We start from the raw sequence: 18,609 nt of genomic DNA, 5'->3' as shown, positions 1-18,609 counted from the left end.
ATGTGGAAAATATGCAATGGGAGGTCAGGAAGAACAGTATTCATATGCTTGCATGTCCTAATGTATGTATTAGGTTATTTGATGATACCATAGAAAAATTCACTCCTGGAACTCTGTTATTCTTTCTTTACGATTTTCATTAGCTCTGTGGCAGGGAAAGAGGACAAATAGACTTAAATATCATCAGATAATCAGCATTGAAATACAAGATTAATCAAGGAACAGCTCTGCACTGCTGTGATCGAGATAAAACTGCAGTGAGTCCAACTAATGACTTTCTAGTTGGCTGAGACGGGCCCTAGGAGAGAGCACTGCTGGGTTAATACGCTTTTTGTCCCCAAATGATTCATGATCTTTTCAGCTTGCAGTATTTGCCGGCAGAATATCTGAGTGCTAGAAAGGCAAGGCGATTGAACTATAGACAGAAAATTGAGGGAGGTAGATGAGGTATACCTCTTCCATCTTACGTTCATTGAAACAGTTACTTAAATACCTGAGATTATCTATGTGCAAGGCTCCTGACTGGGACTTTAGACTGCAGTTTTTAGAAACAACTTGAGTAAAACTATCGCGAGGCAGAGGGCAAGTTCAAATAAAGGACCTTACACAAAGGTGGCATCTTTTAGACTGCACAGAACAGCCCACGTGGCAACATCTGGCATGACAAAGGGTTAAGAATACAGCCTTTGAATGTATCTGTGTTATCTACAAATATGCATGTATTTCTTAAAATGAAGGGAGTTGTACTGTCCTGAAAACAGTTGCTTTTCTAGACATCTGCTAACTATTATTTTTTGTAGTATAATGGGTTATTTTAAAATGTGCTGCTGCCTTCAAGAAAAAAGAATTGCTTTTGCCTAAGGGACTACTCACACACGGAACAATGCATACTTTTATCCTGAATTAAAGAAAAGTTCCTGTGGAGAGTGAGAGACATGGTGATCCTTTTTTAAATTCATTAGGGTCTAATCCTTAATCTTAACATTTAAGGCTGCTGGCCAGGATACTGGTATTACTGTGCTATAAACCAGAGGTAGATTTCTTTGAGTGTTTTAAGGTTCCAAGAGAGAATTTCTCCATTTGGGGTTCACAAACTGAGCACTCTGCTGGTGGCACCTATGGATGTACCTCTGCATAAATGTTGTCTAGCTATCAAAACTGCTTGGTAAAGATCAATATTCTCATGTATACGTATCGGAGCAAAGTCTCCTTTTTTAACTATCATGATACTATTGATACACTTGGATGCTTTCTTTGAACACCAATGCCTTGCACCCCCAAGCTGGCATGATGCATTGTACAGTATGAGTCTGGGACATTTGCATCCAGGTAACAAACATTTTGTGAAAAGCTGCAGCGTTTGATGAAGACATCAAACGGGTAATGAAGACATGCTTCAGGGACTCTGGCCTTGGAGCAGTGACTGGGAGTTTTAAAAAGACAGTAGTGTGTTTTGGCAGTGCTTAGGCAGGGCAGATCTGCCTTGTTTTGTGAGCTGATAAGCACCTAAGCTAGACATCAACTGCAGCTTGAGTTTATCTTCACCTGCTAAGCCCAGGTACTGTGGAGACAGTGGTGTGATGAGGTGAGCAGGGTATCTGTGATACTAAAAATAGGAGCTCTGTGCCTAGTAAATAGTTACTGCAAGCAGAGCAACAAATAGGCTTGAGCCCTAGGTTGCTCAGAAGTCTGAAAACTTCTGATGCTGTTCTAAGGAAATATGAAATGCGCACATGCATTGAAGTGAGGCAAGCCTCCTGCAGATTCCTTCTTCCTCCTGTGCTGAGACTTCAATAAAAAGTATTTAGAGGTAAACAGAATGAGACACTAACCGGATTTATATTTATCGCCTGACCCCTCTCTGTTTCTTTCCCTTGCTCAATTTTAAAACCATATAATCGTTTGGGTTGGAAAAGACACAAGTCTGCAAGTCCACTCATCATCTAATGCTACCAAGTCATGGCTAAACCTTGTCCTGAAGCACCATGTCCATATATTTCTTAAATACATCCAGGGAAATCTCACTTGATGCAACTTCAGTTTGACCTTTCTGCTGTCCTTTCTTTGAAGTCAGTGCACCTTTCTTCTTGTTTGAAATGTTTGTGTTATGTTTGCCTGTTAAGGTCAAACCCATTTAGTGTTATTAGTTTGTCCTGCAATTGCACATTGTAGGGAGAGGAGTGAGACTTCATCTGTACTAGAAGTTACCTTTCAGTGATGAAGTTTTACCCTAGTACTTATAGTTTATGGGCATCAGGGCTTTTTACACTATCCCTATACTATGCATAAGAAAAGTGGTGTACAGAGGGCAAGTAATTTGTGTCAAATCAGGCATGCTTAAAGGTCACCTTTTGACTTTGGGATTCTCCTTTTGTTGACACAACTTCTAAACATTGTTTATAAATGACTTGCAAATCCTTTTAACTTCCTATTGAGGTGTCCAGAGCTACATTCTCTTCTTACAATGTATACTCTCTGTTATGGACTCCCTTGGGTCACTTTCCCTTTAGGGTACTTAGAAGAAACATTGAACTTTATTTAAAATACTAAAAATGCCAATGGGTTGTTCTCACGAACTTACTTTGACAAGTGCACAAGCATCAGTTTGGTAATTTGTATGTCTTTTCGTGGATTCTGAGACTTTACTGAAGTGGAAATAGAGTTTGGAGTTGCTGTAACCTCATCCTGAGTATTCAGAGCATAAATACTGAAAGGCTCTAACTAAAGAGCAAATTTACCTGGATCAGGAGAGATTATACTTAGTAGCTTGCAAGTAATAATGTCAGCTTTTGTGCTGGAAAACACAAACTACCCCAGGCAGGATTAGCAACAGACTCTGTAGAGAAAAAAGTTTAAACACTTTGTCTTCTGTCAATGCCAAGTCAGCGATCATTTCTTTACTTCAGTCTTAGAGACCCTGTACTAGAAAATGCTGTTGAAATGGGGCTACTGGAAAAGTGGGCAGTAGGATGGTGAAAATCAGCAACTCTTCGTCGTGTCTGGTGTGTGATTTGCATGGTTATGTCCAGTCCTAATGAAAGTCATGGGAAAGACTGCTTCTTTCAGATAAATTTCCACCCTTTGTGCTGGGAAATGGTTACAGAAGAATCTGTTTCTGATCACCAGGCTGGAAACTGCAACCTGGATCTGGACACGGCTTTTACAAATGGTCCTGATCCTTATTTTTGCCTCAACCCACACCCTTCTCCTACCTTTCCACCCTTAATTTCAGCTGTGTTATGACTGAAAGAAACCTCCACTTGATTCCCTTAGTTCATTTTTATCCCGTTATTCCTTGTTTCACACTCTGGAGACCTCTTTAAACAACTTGAGTTGCATGATGTTTTATCTTATGAGTCACCACAGTTTCTTTTGCTGTCATCTAGCCAAGATGTACATGCTTAAACTTTCTCTTTAGTGGAGAAATTGATGAAGTAGGCTATTCTTCCTGAGTGTTCTTTGCTTCTACAATTTTTTTTCCTACTAATATTTAGACTTTCCTGGCTCTGGGGAACCCAGTACTTCAACCAGTATTTAACACTCTTGTTCCTAAGTTTTGCCTGGTTGGCAAGATAAAATCGGTAGACTAGAGACACCAATTCTGCAGGTCAAGGAAATGTCTATAGCCAAATGACTTGTTTTTGTGATGTTTTACACTTGGCGATGCCTAGTTTCTTCAGTGATTTTTGGGTTGCTTGCATTCCAAAATCAGTCACCAAATCTGTGCTATCTTGTTCATTGGCTTTCATTTTAATTTGTTTGGTACAGGATAGGAAACCCATATGCAGTATTTGTCAATAATCTTATCTAAACTGAACATCTGTTCTTCCTCACCTTTGCCAAAGAAAACACTGGGGATCTAGACTAGATAAAAATAAATAAATCCTGCTTAGTATTAGAGCAGTCCGTCAAAAGACTTTCTCCTTTGTACCACAGGGGAAGGAGAATGAAATGTGGCCAGTGTTACCTTGGTAGTCCAATGAGAGAGAATTTTATTTTATTTATTTCTGATTTTATTATATCTGATTTTATTTTAATGAGACTTTGGGGTTCCAAGTCAGCTGTACTCTTCGATCTGTTGCTTGGCCAAGCTGGATGGGAGCAAAACGGGGCAGTGTCCCTAAAGCTTTAACTTTGAGAAGCTTAAAGGCAGTTTCATCCTCTGGACTGGGAATGTTTCAACCCCTGCCCTGCTTGGAGGCCACTCAGCACTTGCGGTTTTTGGCAGCCTTTTGGAGCTGTGTGTGCAGTGCTTTATGGGCTTATCTGCTCTGGTCTGGAAGTGCTCTGTTTTCAAGGGCTGCCCCTGAGCTAACAAGCCCTTAGAGGTCTGGGATGCCTGTGCTCCATTTCCAAGCAATCTCTCTCTTGCAATCTTGTAGCTGGAGTAAGCAGATAGATCAGGTCAGCTGTATGTTGACTATCTGTGTGGGTAAGCCTTTTATCTCTTAATGCATCTTTGAGGAAGGGTGTATGAGTAGTTAACATTCAGAAAGATGGGGCCCTAGCTTCTGTATGAGCTCTTGGGCTCTAAAGCTGAAAAAAATAATTGTATTGATTTTGGGTAGATATTATCCCAGTATGCGATGGGGGAAATGAGCACAGAATTTTCTAGGCGTCTGAAACTTTAACTGGAACAGGAAATAAAAAATGAACTTTTCAGCTTCAGTAGTGTTTTATATGCCAAACCAACTTCCCTTTTCCCGGTGGAGCGTGCTTAGTGTTAGAGCGCAGATGATATGGATTGCAGCTGGGGGACACAAAGCCAAGCTCCCCCAGCTCAAGTAGCTGATGCAGCTATATTGAAATCATTGGAGCTGTTCCACTTTATGCTGGCTAAGAACTTTTGCCTGAATGATTTGTTTTTTAATGTGGTCCTGCAAGGCTGTCCAAGTCACCGCAAGTCTGTGTTTTGCTGTGGCTACATCTATTCACTCATTGTCTCCTTTGAGTAATTGCAGAAATTGAGACTGAGTGGAGTGGGCCAGGTGGTGTGACTGATGACAGTATTTCTTTGGGTATGAAGAAAATGCATCCAAGGTAAAAAAGAGCCTTCCAGAAAGGAAGGAAGTGCCCTTTTAATCTTCTGGTGGCTGCTGTTACCATGAAGGCAAATACCATTCTTAACTAGTCTAGTGGTGTTCCCCAGTTGGCTTTCTCCTTTGACTTTGCTGTCAAAACTTTAATTAATGCCAAATAAAGCTGCTTGAATTTGGAAGTGAAAAGAAGGGAGATGGCTGAAGATCTCTGAGTACAAAGCTTCACAGTGGCCGTGCATCTCAGGACTAGGCAGGCAACAAAGGAAACCTTTTGAACCTTTTGGGTATTTAAAAAAACAAAACAAACAAACAAACAAAAAAAAACCACGGCAACTTTCACTAAGGTTGATGTCTTTTAAGTACTTTGGCTCAAAATCCAGGTCCTTGAAAACCACCTCCACAGTGACATGGCACAATGGTTCTGTTTATTCCTAAATGCAGCATAGCTTTCATGTGCCTGTTACTGTGAGATCCTGCAGTGGCTGCTTTTTAACCTGCTAATTTTAAGAGGCAATTGAGGTGAACAAACAGGGGTTTTAGCTTTTTTTTTTTTTTTTTTTTTTTTTTTGTAGCTTCCCTACCCTCACTCACAGGCCTCTTATAAAATGTAGGAATCTAAGTAGTTTAACAGTGCTGCCATGTCAGCCTGTCATTCTTCTAGGATGTTTTTTGATTTATGTTTTCCTGTTACTTAGTGAAAGCTTAAATGAAATTATTCTGGGCTATAATTTATATGTCAAGTGTAATTATTGCTGAAATGATCTGCTTACTGGTGCACTTGACTCCCTGGAGACATCCCTTTATAGAACCCTAGAACCATTTAGGTCAGAAAAGACCTCTAAGATCATCCAGTCCAGCCATTAACTCAGCACTGCCAAGTCTACTGCCAAACCATGTCCCGAGGCACCACACCTACGTGTCTTTTGAATACCTCCAGGGATGGTGACTCAACTACTTCCCTGGCCAGCCAGTTCCAATGCCTCGTGACCCTTTCAGAGAAAAAATGTTTCCTAATGCCCAAACTAAACCTCCTGCTAGCATGACTTGAGGCTGTTTCCTCGTGTCCCATTGCTTGTTGCTCAGGAAAAGAGACCAACCTTCACCTTGCTGCAGCCTCTTTTTGATGTAGCTGTAGAGAGCAAGGGTGTCTCCCCTGAGCCTCCTTTTCTCCAGGCTAAATAACCCTGGTTCCCACAGCCATGCCTCATACCTTGTCCTACAGCCCTTCATCCTGAAGGTAAAAAGAAATTGAGACAAGGTTGCTTGTGGCTAAGACCTGGAATTCCTGTCCACAAGAGCATTTTGCTTCCCCCTCTTTGCTACATGATCCAACTTAATGTAAGATTATTTAATTTAATATTAAAGGGACTGTTAGAAATATAGGAATAATAAGAGTCTGATCTCTGGCATAAATGGATGAGGTTAGCTCAGGGTGGCCTAGGGTTTATAGCAGCAATATGGGAGTCAGCGTTGCCTGGGGTATATTTAAAGGGGCCGTGGTGACTGGCTCAATGATCTTGCAGTTCTGTTTTCCAGGGTTAGAGCTGATGCTTCTGGTGTCTTTTTAATGTACAGCTTGAAAATTCACAAATTCATACCAGAGTTCTTTCCCTTGCTGCTCTGGCAGCAGCAACACCACCAGCTGTGATTCTTCATTTAAAACAACAAAAAAAACACACCACCACCAATAAAAACAAAGTGAAATGGCTTTTATTTAACCTATTTTAGTATCTCATGCCACAGTTCTTATGGATCTTGTGGTCTGCTGTGCAGTGTATTAGTGCCATGGAGAAGGATTCTGTTGAAGTAGTTTATAGCTGACTGCAAAACTGCCCAAGGACACTTAGATCTGTTTTAAAAATGGGAATTGGGCATCTTCATCTGTTGTATGGGTTTGTAAGAATGTGAACAGCAAAGTGTCAAAAAAAAAAAAAGTGTCTTCAAAGAGGTTGAAGACAAGACTGTCTTCAACCTCTTTGAAGACACTTTTTTTTTTTTTCCTCTGTGGTGGATAGAGAATGCACAAGACTATTGGACTTTGCTCCGTAAAAACTTTGACAAGTTCACAGGGATGTTTAAAGATCACTTAAATTACTGATTTCATACCCAAGGGTATTAAAAGAAGGTGTCTGTTCCTTTAGGTCCCCTTTTCATGGGTTACTTTTTTCCTTTGGCCTCTTCCTGGCTAACTCCAGACTGAAGATGGAGAGGAAAACTAATCACAGCAATATAGCAAATCCATGTTAATAGTTTTACTATGAGCATGCTCAAAGATGTGTGCTGCAGATGTGTTTAAATATGAAAATAAATGGGGTAGAGCTTTGTTGATGGCAAGTAAGCTGCTCTGAGTAACAGCTTGGCATATTCAAATCCAAATGTGCTGCTTCCAAAATGTCATAAAAAATGTATGTGTAGTATTTGACTGTCTGTGTGCCATCTGTGTGTGTTCTAGTAAAGCTCTTCAATAACTTGCTAATCGTTACTGTGTTGTTCCTTTCTTTAGCACCCTTGGATCTTTAGCAGGATTCCCAAGATAATCTTTTTCTTAAGGGTTTCATTCAGCTAGATTATTCTCCTTGACTGGAATTCTTATCTGAGGAGGAAATGAAGTCATGAACTCCTACACCTACACGAGTGTTTTGGATTAAGCAGTGATCCTGTTATAAAAATCAGAAAGCTTTTTAAAAGCTTTTTAAAGGCTGAGAACTCAGCTTCTATATACTGCAGACAATATAAACAAAAGATGCACATTAACATATCAGAATGGGATAGAAGTGCAAGTAAAGAAGCAATTTGAAGAGAAAGTGGGGGAGAACATAATGCAAGGAGTCTGGAAAACCATTTAAGAGTAGAAAAAAAAAGATAAATGTTTCTGCAGCCTGTCAATGTAATTCTGTTCAGTGTTAGTATTAAATCTCAGAAATGCAGCCCTGAAGAATGCCTGTTTTTTGTTTTTGGTTTTTGTTTTTTTTTTTGTTTTTTTTTTTTTTTCTTTCTTGCATTTAGATCATTACTGCAAACCTCCAGACACTGTCCCTCTGCTTGTAGTGCTAAACCACCATCTTCATGGTGATAACAGCATATAATTCTGCAATCAAGATACTAAACAGGCTGTAATGTGAACTTCTCACATTATGGGAACATTGAAATTGTTAGGTCATCAAGGAATATGGGTGACAAATATAAATTTTGAAGAAAGTGGGGAATTCACCATCAGGTGTTTGGTTGGGTCTTGGTTATCCTAGGTGCAGCCTGGGCTGGGAGGTGCTGTTAGGGAATACATATTTGGTACTTTTGAGACTGAGAGGAAAAAGAATTTTCTGTATGCATGTCTTCCCAAGGAAAACATTATCATTTAAATAATGTCTTGCCTGAGGCCCTGCAAAGCTCCAGTGCTTAGCGCCTGAGTGTTACATTATATATTGAATTTTACATTTCTGATGATTCGTGGTTGTGTAGAGAAGAACAGATGCTTGCTAAGCATACCAATATCCTTAATTTTCAGGACTGGGTAGGTATAATACTTGAGAGATTAATATGCTATGCTGAGGACTGATGCAGAGTAAACAATGAAGCTTTAGCGGTGGTCTTAAATCTTTTGGTTGTTGAAAGCCATGCAGTGGCTTCAGCTCTGGAAGTTCTGGGAAAAATGAAAAAGGAATTGGTGAGTGAAGTTCAGACAAAAGCCTAAAGCATTAGTTACTAGGGAACTCTGCAATGAAAATTGCCCATATATTTAGGACTAATGTGTATGTTTGTGGCATTTATCCACATTTTATTTATCCACATTCTATTTATCCAATCCATATAGCTGTATGATTGGCAGTCCAAGATAAGCAAAACTTGTTTGTCCTTTTGAGATGTGAAAGGGTGATTATTAGAGGAGTACAGGTGTCCATGGAAGCTGCACGCAGCATAGTTTTATTTGGAAAGTGTTTACTTCTTAAAATTAATCTTCTTGACTTATGTACTTGTTCCTGTTCACCATTTCTTTACTGAAGTTTGTCTGAATGAAACCAACGGCTTCAGAAAGTTATGACTTCAAATCGGAAATTTATGCTGTTTGCTTCTCCCTGTAGTAAAGCCAGCCTTTTGCCCAGAACTCAGGTTTGATTCTCTTCATAAGCATCTGGTTAAAATAACTGAATTGGGCTCCACAGAGAGAGCCTATTTACATAATACTTGAGCTGTGACCCCATGGCTCTGTTCCAGTGAACTGAAATTTGCCTTCTGTTTGTGATGCTGTTTTTTTCCCCCTCCGTAGATTGGATTTAATATCCTGCAGTAGAGAAAGTTGAATTCTCCAGAGCAGTAAATAGACAATCTGTAAGTGCAGGAGAGATGATCTAGAGAATGGGATTTGATGAAAGATAGACAAGTAAGGCTCTTCCTGAGCTGTGAAGAGGGAATTTTTTTTATGAGAAAAGTGTGAAGTGAGTTAAGTTTTGGCAGGCACCTGGAGGAATGTGAAAGCAAGCAAGGCAGGAAGAAGTTTGAGAATTGTCTTGTAGGGTTGGAAAAGCATGAAATAGGGCAAGGCATAGTGTGTACTTTTGAACTCTGATCGTGTTAGAGAAAAGTCTTGACTCATGTTAACTTAATAAAAAGTAGGACAAGCCTTAGTGAGTTCCTTGTGCGTAGTCTGTCTGGCCGTGAGCCGGGACTGGGGGTTGTTTCACAGCATTTCACAAATTCAGGGCTGTATCTGCATGGATTAAAGTGACCCTCCAAGACTGTGTTTGAAAAAAAAGGTCCTTCATGTTGAATATAATCTGAGAGAACGGAAAAGGGAAAAGGAATGGAAAAGAACTGAGAAAAAAGGTTGGAATGTGACTATTTCTTTAACTCTGTACCTTTCCTAACTCTGCACAAAATGTTTCTTCTCAAATCGGTGACAAAGCAGCCAGATGTTGCAAAAGCTCAGATTTTTTTCTGTGAAGAATTTGAGTCAATTTATCATATTTGAATGTTTCTTATGCTTTACTTGTCCTCATCAGTGCTCAACGAAGGAATTGAGTCTTGGCTGAGATAATGTTCCTGATTTTCAGCTAGGGAATGGAAGAGCAGATAGCTGCTTGGATAGTTTCAAATGGAATTAAATTTAACTGAGGTTAGTGGACTAGCGTGTGCTGATTAACGATCAGATTCAACTCATTTACTCCAGGCTTCTGATCATTTAAATGCTTATTTCAATGTGAGATAGCAGTGTATGTCTACCTCGGTGCTGTACAGAGAAAGCAGGGTAACTGCAGCATGCTTAGATGTTCGGGGTAGCTGGGTCTTACAGTCAGTGACAGCAATAATGTGCACTGGTATGGTTTTGTCTTTAACTTTCTGAAGAAAACGGGAATTTTCAGGAAGTTTTCAAAAGAGGCTGTTGCAGTAGTATTTGTAGATGAGCAGATGAAAATTATCATTAAATCTCCCCGTGCTTTTTTTCTAGAGCAGTTCTGGAGATTTATTAGGTTGGGGAATAAGATGGTGTATGCATGGGCAGTTGTGTGCCTCTCCTTACCTGTGTTAGCTTAGGCCATACTTAATCATGCCCAGTTGCACTGGACTGGCTCCTGAGTTTCCGAGTGGTACGTAGTGGTCTCAAGCACACCTAGAGCTCTGTGCCATCAGGTCTCATGGTGCCAGTCTCGAAGCAGCAGATGTTTGAATGATGGCCAAAGGGTCTGCGTGGCTCCTGCTCCACGTGCCTAGGTGACAATCCCCCCTGTTCCTGCCCACGCAGCCCGCCTCCCTTAGCCCCCTCTGACAGTCAGGGCTTGTTTCCATGGAGCTGTTTCATCCATACCTTAGAAAACCTTTTTTTTCTGTTCCCCTATAGACATAATTTCAGGTTTCCATGGAAACCTCTGAGGGAGGACCCAGGGTATCTTAAGAAAGAACTGAGTCTTGGTAAGCCCCACTTGTGAATGTATGCTCACAACACACATGATGGCAGTGTTCACTGCCCTATTAGTTGTTCTAACTTATGTTAAATATGGTGAAAAAAGCTTGAGGGACTGTCTGACTTAATCAAGTTCAAACTCTGAAAGTTACAGTTAAAAAAAAAAAAAAAATTCAAGCGGTTAACTGAACTGTCACGCTGTGCATAGCTGTAATGACATTGAGATAAAAAATGAACGGTATCGTGTAATTTCATATCTAGCATCAGTCTTCTAGAAAGATGGAATAAATACTGTAAATCCATAAGCTTTTATTTTTAAACTATTTTAAAAATATTTCATAAAATAATATATAAAATTCGAATGATTTAAAAATAATAAAACTAGATCCAAAGCGGAATATTCTTTTCTTTCAGCTTTCAGTATTTATTTGGGGAGGAGGAATGGGATCAAGTATTCACCATAAATTATGGGAAAGTCGCCAACACCAGCAGTGTTGCGTAATTTCGGGAGAGCCAGGAAGCGGCGATCGCTTGTGTTGGAAGCTGTGTAGAGGTCAGGAAATGACTGGGGCTGAAATAGCCGGCTGTGATTCGAGGCGCTGCCTGTGACGGCTGATGTGAAAGGTCTAGACTGATGGAACTGGTGAGAAAAAATACAAACCTTGTGTGGGGTGGGCACAGGGCAAGTGCCATGGGTGGATGTGGAGGCAGGTTGTGCGCTGACTGCATCAGGTCTGCTGTGTTCTGCTCCTTGTCCCTAACCCAGCCAACTATTTGAATGTCGTGTGTTTAACAGCAACTACTGATTTCATTTGTGTCAGGATGAATGGTCAAGGGTAAGCACGTCCTTCGTGTATGTACCTGCTGTCCCACTGTGCTTCTAGGATTTTACTTGGTTTGCTTGAGTTGGAGAGGTTTTGTTGCTTGTAGTGATTTCTGGATCACATTCTGTGACTTTAATCTTGAAAGATCTTTTGAAGAATCCTAGAGAAAGAAAAGTTGCCAAAAACCCTCCCAAGAAAATTAGCCCTGGGTACATCTGTCATTTCCGTGACTAGGAATTGTATTTCAGTGGTATTAACCGAGAGGAAGATCGGAGGGTGCTGCTAGTGACTCATAAATAGAGGGTAGCCTGGAAAGTTCTGCGAGTTTGGCTGAAGTGCTGTGAGTGTCTGGAGGTGGATTATCAATTACTGCATTAAAGAAATGCCTGAAGAAAAATGATGTGATCCTTGCAAAATGTGGGCCTTCAGTCTTCTGTTGCGAAACTATAGAACTCTGTGTTCTTGTCATTTGCCTTTTCTTGAGCTGAAAGTGACTAATGTAGATATGGCCTGGTAAGTGATCAGTTTAACTCCTGTGTGCATTTTTGCTACTTGGATTACCGGCAGCTGTTGATTCACATCGTGAGCTTCAAGTTGCTTTTTGTTCCCTCGTATTGTCACCGCACAAGCCTGAGGATTTCGTTGACAAGTTCCCTTTATTTCGTGCTCAGACATTTGTTATACTTAGCTTCTAATCTTAGATCCGTGAATAATTTTTAATCTTTTTAATAATCTCAGAATGGTCCTGCATGTACTAAGCAGAGTCCTACGTGGGAGAAATGACCTCTTTTTTTTTTTTTTTTTTAAGAATCTCACAGTTCCTTTTGATTTATAGCTTATTAAAATATGCCCTGGTCACTGAGAGAGCCTCTCTCATAGGGACATGCCTGAACAGATGCGTGTTGCTTCTGGTGGGTGACAGCATAAATGGGTGATGCTTCCTGCTGGGAGCCATTCACATAAGTATGTATCTGTAGCTGGACATAAATGCGTGCTCTGTAGTGATCTCTGTGTGCGTACAAATGGAGCCTGTGTGTACACAACCACACATTCGTAGTGGTATAGCTGCAGAAGGTGCTGAGAGTAGGTCCTCCTGCAGAGCCAGGCTTAGCTGTCAGCGTCTTCTTGCACACTGAGCATGCAAACATCGCTCTGCCTGGTCCTGCCTTCTTTCGCAAAGACCAAAGCTATGGGAGAGATCTAATGATCTGGATTTGTGACCATCCTGATTCTGAATTTGTGTGGAGAAGAAAAAAAAAAAAGTGTGAAATTAATGAAGCCCCTTTGGAGCCCATACATCCATGCAGCTACAGAACTGTGGGAGAACTCCTAGGAATAGAGGACAGCGGCGTTTACAAGTCTGTATTTAACCTGTGTGTTTATTTTCATAAGCAGCACCCAAGAGTGAGGAAAGCTGCTTATGAGTCAGATTCCTGCTGCACTCCCCTAGTGACTTGGGGGAGCGTGGGGGGAAGCACGTTGAGGAACATCACAATTCTTACCATCGCCTCTCCTTTCACATCTCTTGCTGGTGCTGCTTCCTGCCCTAGGAAGGATGCACTGCAGGAGAGCTGCCTGCTAGAAGAAGCGATGTGAGGGTGATCTCAGCGTGTGCCTGCGGGCCCAAGAGCCACCTTACAGCCAGCTGCTTGGTTTCCTTCCGGCCCCTGTGGCAGCTGCTGCGGCAGCAGTCGCTGCTTGCAGTTGCTTTCTGTGCTTGGTGAAATGCCGGAGCAAGCTGTTAACTGTCTATAACTGCCTTAAGTTTAGGGACGGTGTTATAAATGCGAACTTTATTAGTTGTAGCCTTGTTGTTTGCTCCCTCTGGCTTTGAAACTGCTTTTAAGATAGTGGTGGGAGTGAGGGGGAAGGGAGGGAAAGCCACGGAAGATCCTGCCTGATTCTCTTTCTACATTCAGCAGGATTTCCTATGATCCTTGTGATCCTTCCTGCTCTGTTTCCCCCTCCCTCTCCTCTGTCCACATACAAGTCCGTACACCGGGTGCCTTCACTCCAACACCACTGCAGCTCCCAAAGGTGCTGAAATGAATCCACTGCTGTGTTTTAGAGGTTTCCCTGATGAAGACAGCCACAGAAGACTGCCCATGCTTGCTGCTGTTCATTTAACCCTGTAAGTGCTACACTACCATGTGAGTTTCACGCTGGCTACTTGAAATGTGTACAGTACCAAGTATCTAAGTATTTAAACTTGGGCAATTTTAGATCAAAGACTGTCACCTACCAAAAGGGAGAAAAGCAGAAGTAGAGAGTGTGCGACAGTGCGTATTACACAGGTTTGACTGTAGTTTGTTTTATTAAGTCTTTTTTTTTTTTTTTTTTTTTTTTTTTTTTTTTTTTTTTAAGTCAGGCAGTATGGAACAATAAGAGCTTTGTAATTCTGAAGGGAACTACATTAAATGTGGAGTTGTTTGGTAGCGAAATTGGAATGTCAGAGCTATACAGAAGAAGCAGCATGGTGTTACATGCCAAATCTATGAAACAGTGATTCTTAACAAAAACGCTATTCAGCTGAATTTATTTAAATGTTTTGGTGTTTATCGAATGTTTTTAAATATTTGTATTGGAATTGTATTTATATAAATGTTGATATTTAAGGATTACAGAGTAAGCAATTAGAACTTCTTAAGACAGATGGAATTGCTCAGGGAAATATGAAAAGTGATCTCAAGGATGTCAGTTCATGCATGCACAGGATAGCTATTTAAACCTTGTTCCCATCTTTTAGTTGAACTGTGGCCTGTTTGAGTAAAATGGATCTGTTTCTTTTTTAAATTATATCTAGCTTCTGTCTAGTTTTGTTCTAGATCGCTGAAGTTTTTTTTCCTGGGAGGTGTCTTCTCCATTATGTAGAGACTTATGGCAAAGATTTGACCAAGGATATACTGTAGGCAGTCCAGAAATAGGCATAAATCCTTTGCTTCCAGTGTTTCTGTTGCCCTCCTATTTAGTAGACCTCATTGATTTTTAAGAAGTGTAAGTTATCAAGCATCAGAAATGGTCTTGGTGGCAGTCTTTGGAGAGCTATGATTTGAGTTATTTTATCCTACTTCAGCTGGTCAGACTTTGTTGGAATATATCATGTAAGCAAAGGATAATAATCCGCCTGCTAAAAGGAGGATTGCTGAAGAGAAGATCGGAATTCACTTACATGATTCTTAACAGCCTATGATGCTGTGCAGACCACAGTTGCACGTATTTTTGAGAGGAAATGCTCAAATCTTTTCTGGAGTGCAGCTAGGGATGTCCATGGCATGTTGCAGGTGTTTCTTAGTGCTGATCCCTCTGCTGCAGGCAGCCCTGCAATTTGTATAGGCAGCCCTGAGTTTTGTACTTGGATAAGACTTAAATGTGTGGCATGTAAATTCTGCCTGGTAAATGAGACAGAAAAGTGTCACATCCACCCCTCACAGCTGAGAATAGTCCTACCTGAAACAGAGCCTGTGCTGATTCCAGGCTTCTTCGCATCACCGAGGTCAACTGTGGTAGTGGGAAGGAGACAAGTCCTGACTCAGCTTGTGTTACTGCATGAGCAGCTGTGATGCTCTCACTGGGCGGACACTGCAACACTGAGCTCTAATTTTACATCTCTGTTTCACTTCTCTGTTGATTCTGTTTCTAAAAGTGTTTTTAATAAGTTCTCTGAGATGAGTCAATTGCGGTTTTTCCTTGTATTGCTGTCCTTAATTTCTTGGTGTAGGTTCATTGGGAAAAAATGGCTTGTGTAAGCACCTCCTGAGGAAGTGTTCCTGCTGTGCTCACTTCAGTAGGTATCAAACTCCTGCAGTTGCCTTAAAATACATTTTATGTGGGAAACACCAATGATGAAATGTAGAGTCCTACTCCCAGGGACTTGTGTATGTTCACAAGCTTGGTGCAACTCCTCTGGAGAAGGACTTTTCCTTGAGCTAAGATACAGAACCTCCGTTTTTCACATATGTGAGTTTGCTTATGTGATGTTAGACTGACAGATGTTGGTTATTTGTGTGACAAAACCTTCTGGATGTCTTGCAGATGCTGTTGAATGCTGTTTACTTGAAGGAGCGAGACCCAGTCTGTTTGCCCATCTGTCCGGGCTTCTGCCTCATTAAGTGTTCTGTATTTTAAACGAAATGGGTAATCGCCTTGATCTGAGCTGCTGAAGTGTTTTTGTATCTCAGGCAGACAACTATTTTTGTAGGCTTTTGTATACCTGATTTGTCTGTCCATCAACGTTTGGAAAAACAGAATATTAGCTGTTGCACAGCACTTATTTCCACTGAACCTGAACACCCTGAAGAAGGTACATTAACAGTTATTCTTGTCACAAAAGCTACTTAGTGCAGGAGAACAAATCCCCCTGAAAATTGGTGAAAGTTAGTTCTGTAACATAAAAGGATTATCTGAAATTCCTGTTGAACCACGACTGTGCAGAAATGAAGTACATGAGTACAGACAAAGCACTCCCCAGTACATGCCATGGTTATGTTACATGGAAGTTGATAGAGCTATTTATTAATTTCACCTGTGGTGAAAGCTGAATTTATTATTTGCAATTTTTCACTGGGATTCTGATGGTAATTCTATACGGTGATCTAAATAAAAGCTTAAGGCATGCAAGTTGCTTTCCAACAAGCTTAAACCAAGGCATAACTTAAAACCCCAGTGATGTGACTTAGAAGACAACATAACATCTTTGAGTTGTGATGAAAAATGTAACAGATCCTGTCTCTTAGGTAAGAGAAGGAATTTACAGCCATTGGCTTTGGAGGCAGACTAAGTCTTAATGTAAAAGAACAACGATCATCAGGTCCCCAGCCTCCATCCCAAAAGGTGGAAAGAGATTTGCTTCTTAGTACACTTTTAGTGTTGAAACCAAAAGGTTTACTCTCCCAGTTATTTGGGAATTGTTTGGCACTTGGCAGTCACACTACTGCTATCAATACCTTTTTAACTGTGCCTAATTATAAAGCCTATTGGTTATTTTAGATACAAATCAACTACTTACATAAGCTCTGTGCCTTAGATTTAATTACTAGATGTTATTCGCATCAGAGACACTGATTCATCCGAAGTAGGTAATTGCCAGATTCCAGTGTATTAAAGAAAGACATTTATCTCATGCCTCGCTGAGCTTCTGCTTACTGGGGCTTTTTTCTTTGCCATTTAATGTGGGCTTTTTTTTCTGACACCTTTACAGAGGTGTCATTGTGCAATTTAGCCCTCAGCACACTGATGAGAGGCCCAGAAATATTGTTAAAAAAATATCTAATAAATGTCATTGTTCACTTGAAACTAATACTGGTTGGCTGAGGAGTGGGAGTAAAATTGCATGCATGCAAGAATGAATGGCAGGTATATTTATAACTAATGAAAAGATGCTGTGAGGAACTAAGTATTCATTCCTGCAGAGGTTATTGACTCAAATGCTGATTCGGAGCTGAATAATTTTGTAAGTAAGAGTCAGAACTTTGAAAACTAAATTCACAACTCTAAGAGTTTTGTCTATTCCTGCTTTCAGAGTCTTTGTCTTTTCCAAGGGCAGTGACATTGTTTGCTGGAATTGACTTGTTTCCCTTTCAACTCCCACCACAGGCAGAATTTGACCCTGCGAATGAGATGTTGCTTTGCTTGCAAATTAGTCTCTCAAAACTACTGCATAGCCTTCTGTAGAAAAATTAAAGCACCTTTTAAGAAAGGTAAAGAGTCTGGGAAATGTCTGGGAATGATACTGTTCCCACATGCATCTTCCTGATGTCCTATGTCCCTCCTTCTTCAAAAACCCATTCTAAAATTAGTAGCGGTTTACATTTTAACATTCAAGAACAGTTTGCTCCAAAGAGGAGCCCTGGGTTTGTAGATTCAATTGGCTGGTCAAAAAAAAAAAAAAAAAAAAAAGGAGATGCAGGTGTTTTTGAAAGGTCTGATTCAGTCTGTCAGAGATTTAGCTAGCCTGTATCTGCTACAGGCTGAAGTCTTGATTTGTTTTCCTTTGTCTTAGTAATTGCTTTTCACATTTTATCAAGTCTTTTGACTCTCATTTGCGTAGCAGAACAAGGAAAGAAGGACCAACTTTCCCTGTAGAATTCAATTTGGGGGTGACAAATAGTTTTAACTCTGTAGAAGGTAGTGAGGAAAGAGGGATAAAATCTGGAACTGAATCTTTCCTGGTGTGATTTCCTTGACTGTATTGATTTATACCAGGGATTAATTTGTTTCTCAGCAAATGCTACATACCAAGTCTTGCACACCTGGCTAGCAAAGCCTGTCTGCACACATCTAGATCCTTAAGCTTTTCCTATGAATATCTGCCCAGGAACAGGACTTGCTTTTTATGAGAGACTCTCAGAATAACCCTCCAAACCAGAAAACAGTCTCAGCTCTAGCCATGTATGCTTTGCAGTCTGTATCTCCTCTGGCAGTTTGGTCCTTGATCTTTTAGCACCTGCTCATAAGCTTTTCTCCTTTGTAAGTGAACCTGACCTAATTTCAGAACATCTTGCACTGAGGCAGGACCCATGGGAAAAGCCTTAGTTTCTGTATGAGTGTTGAGACTGCTGATCCTGAAGAACATAAGATGAGCAACTGGAACGTGTGAGGAGAAGCAAATGTCACAAGGGTGCAAGAAAATCCTCTTGGGTTATGAAGTTTATGAAGAAATGCTTGTGTGGAGGGGCTCAAATGCAGTTCCCGAGGTGAGTGAACAAACTCCACGGGTAATCCAGATTCCCAGCTCTTGGAGAAAGACTTTCTTATGCTGACTTTGACAAGCATATCCAGCTTGCCTTAAGCATCCCTAGTTCAGTCCTGACCTGTGGAGCATTGTGATAAATGTCACTGCTCGCTGGCAAGG

At 40.7% G+C, this 18,609-nt stretch overlaps 1 protein-coding gene across 9 annotated transcripts in view; it reads left to right on the top strand.

Moving 5' to 3' along the window:
* The window catches only part of GRAMD1B (GRAM domain containing 1B), a 150,252-nt gene that overhangs the window by 33,318 nt on the left and 98,325 nt on the right, over positions 1-18,609 (top strand). Inside the window, exon 1 of one of the 9 annotated variants that reach the window (XM_068659500.1) lies at positions 13,643-13,890. The exons of the other annotated variants lie outside the window; for them this stretch is intronic. Coding sequence (XP_068515601.1) covers positions 13,805-13,890 — 86 coding nt within the window. The 5' untranslated portion in view covers positions 13,643-13,804. Of the gene's footprint in view, positions 1-13,642; positions 13,891-18,609 lie in introns of those variants that run through there. 9 annotated transcript variants of the gene reach the window in all.

The sequence above is a fragment of the Anas acuta genome, chromosome 23 (genome assembly GCF_963932015.1).
Source record: "Anas acuta chromosome 23, bAnaAcu1.1, whole genome shotgun sequence".
Classification (NCBI taxonomy): Eukaryota; Metazoa; Chordata; class Aves; order Anseriformes; family Anatidae; genus Anas; species Anas acuta.
Note: the sequence above shows the minus strand (reverse complement) of the source record. Positions and strands in the feature narration are given on the sequence as shown.